The following is a 1,574-nucleotide window of genomic DNA, read 5'->3' on the forward strand; positions in this document are numbered from 1 at the left end:
GAGGCTGGCGGGGGAACGAGCTGCAGAGGGGCATCCGCAAGAAGCAGATTGTGGGAGATCGGATGTTTTTAGAGGACTACCACAAACTCACCAAGAGGATCCGGTACTTGTACAGGCGCTTCAATCGCACTGGGAAGCACCGCTAGGAGCAGCTGTGGGTCTGGCAAGTGGAGTGTGGTTTTGCGGTGTCACAGTCAGAATAAAGACAGTTTTCACGCAGTCAGATTCCCAGTGTTTTCTGCAGCCTTTGCCGTGCATTTCTGGACCAAGGTCCTGCTGCTGCTCCAGGCCCGAGCTCCTCTGTGCAAGTTCTGCCCCCTCAATCATTTACTTTTCACAGATATATGTTCCAACCTGAGAGGACCTGACCTGAGAATCCCCTGGGTTTTGGCCAAGTTTCTGGTGCGGGCGGTGGGGTGAGCTCTGCTGGGCTCTTTTCAGTCCCCATGAGCCCCAGGTTCTCACATCCTGCTTGATGTCATTTCCGTACGCTCCAGCTTAGATTTTTCCTCACAGACAGATTTCCAACTTAGTGCTAAGAGTGCCAGCCAATATATCGTCCTGCTGACTGCTTGTCCCCTTCTCTTCCATTTATCTGATTGTGAGTGATCCAAATGTTAGCTGAAGCGCATCAAAACCTGTCCTAAGATAATGACTCAGTCCCATACTAACGACGCTTACTGACCAAGTGGCCTTTTCTTTGCATTTTAGTCAGGATTTGCAAAAGTAATTCAGGCTTAAAAAAACTCTCGCTTCTAATTTTCCGTAACTTATTTGTTCCTTTACAGGAGAGGTTATGGTGAGTCAAAGCTGGCATCCCTCTAGTCCAGCATCACAAAGACCATTATAAATTGAGAAAAATCTGTACGATGAGCAGGCATCTGCCTATTTCTTCTCCCTTTCCCAGCTCTTAAGTAATCCGTTATTTGCTGACTTGATGTATCTTGTTACAGATCAAGGCTACTCTGTCACCAAAAGCACTTGCTTGGAAGGGGCAGGGAAGAAGAAGAACTTGCTTTGGGTCCGAGCCTTAGGAAAGTGAAGCCAAAGTCTGTGCAGGCAGCTGAAGTCCACTGTTAGAAGTGCGGTCCTAGCCCTAGGTTTCCCAAAGCAGAGTCTCAGGTATATAAAAGCTTAGAACAATAAATAATAGAATGGTACAGCAGTAAAACAGGTCAAGGTGGGTGCCTCCTGAGAGGAACCCTGAACAAATAAATCCCTGGGAAATTGTACCCGTGTGCATCGGCCTTTCATGGGATCTTCACGTGCTTTCCATGTGCCCTTTGGTCCAATGGTGATTCTGGCCTGAGATCCTTTGATACCTTCTGTCTCCTACTGGATTCCTTCACTGTCTTCAGGCAGGGCGTGATCTTGACCAGTTGTAGCTGCCATCGATGCTCGCACCCTTCTTATCTTCTGGTTTGTGCTGGCTCCAAGGGCTTTGTCTGGCGTGAATAGACACGAGTTCTGTACCAGTTCAGCAAACCTAGGTGAAAGGTTACTGCTGGGAGCCTGAGGCTTCAGGAAATCTACTCATGCTAAATAAGCAAAGCCAAGCAAACAGCATACCAAAT

At 48.0% G+C, this 1,574-nt stretch overlaps 1 protein-coding gene across 1 annotated transcript; it reads left to right on the forward strand.

Moving 5' to 3' along the window:
* Nucleotides 1-5: 5 nt before the first annotated feature.
* MRPL51 (mitochondrial ribosomal protein L51) lies at nt 6-146 on the forward strand (the record flags this gene model as incomplete). Its single annotated transcript, XM_010137260.1, has 1 exon — nt 6-146. A coding segment is annotated over one exon (141 nt), but the record flags the coding sequence as incomplete, so codon positions are not given.
* Between the last annotated feature and the right edge of the window lie 1,428 nt (nt 147-1,574).

The sequence above is a fragment of the Buceros rhinoceros genome, unplaced genomic scaffold (genome assembly GCF_000710305.1).
Source record: "Buceros rhinoceros silvestris isolate BGI_N320 unplaced genomic scaffold, ASM71030v1 scaffold25095, whole genome shotgun sequence".
Lineage (NCBI taxonomy): Eukaryota > Metazoa > Chordata > Aves > Bucerotiformes > Bucerotidae > Buceros > Buceros rhinoceros.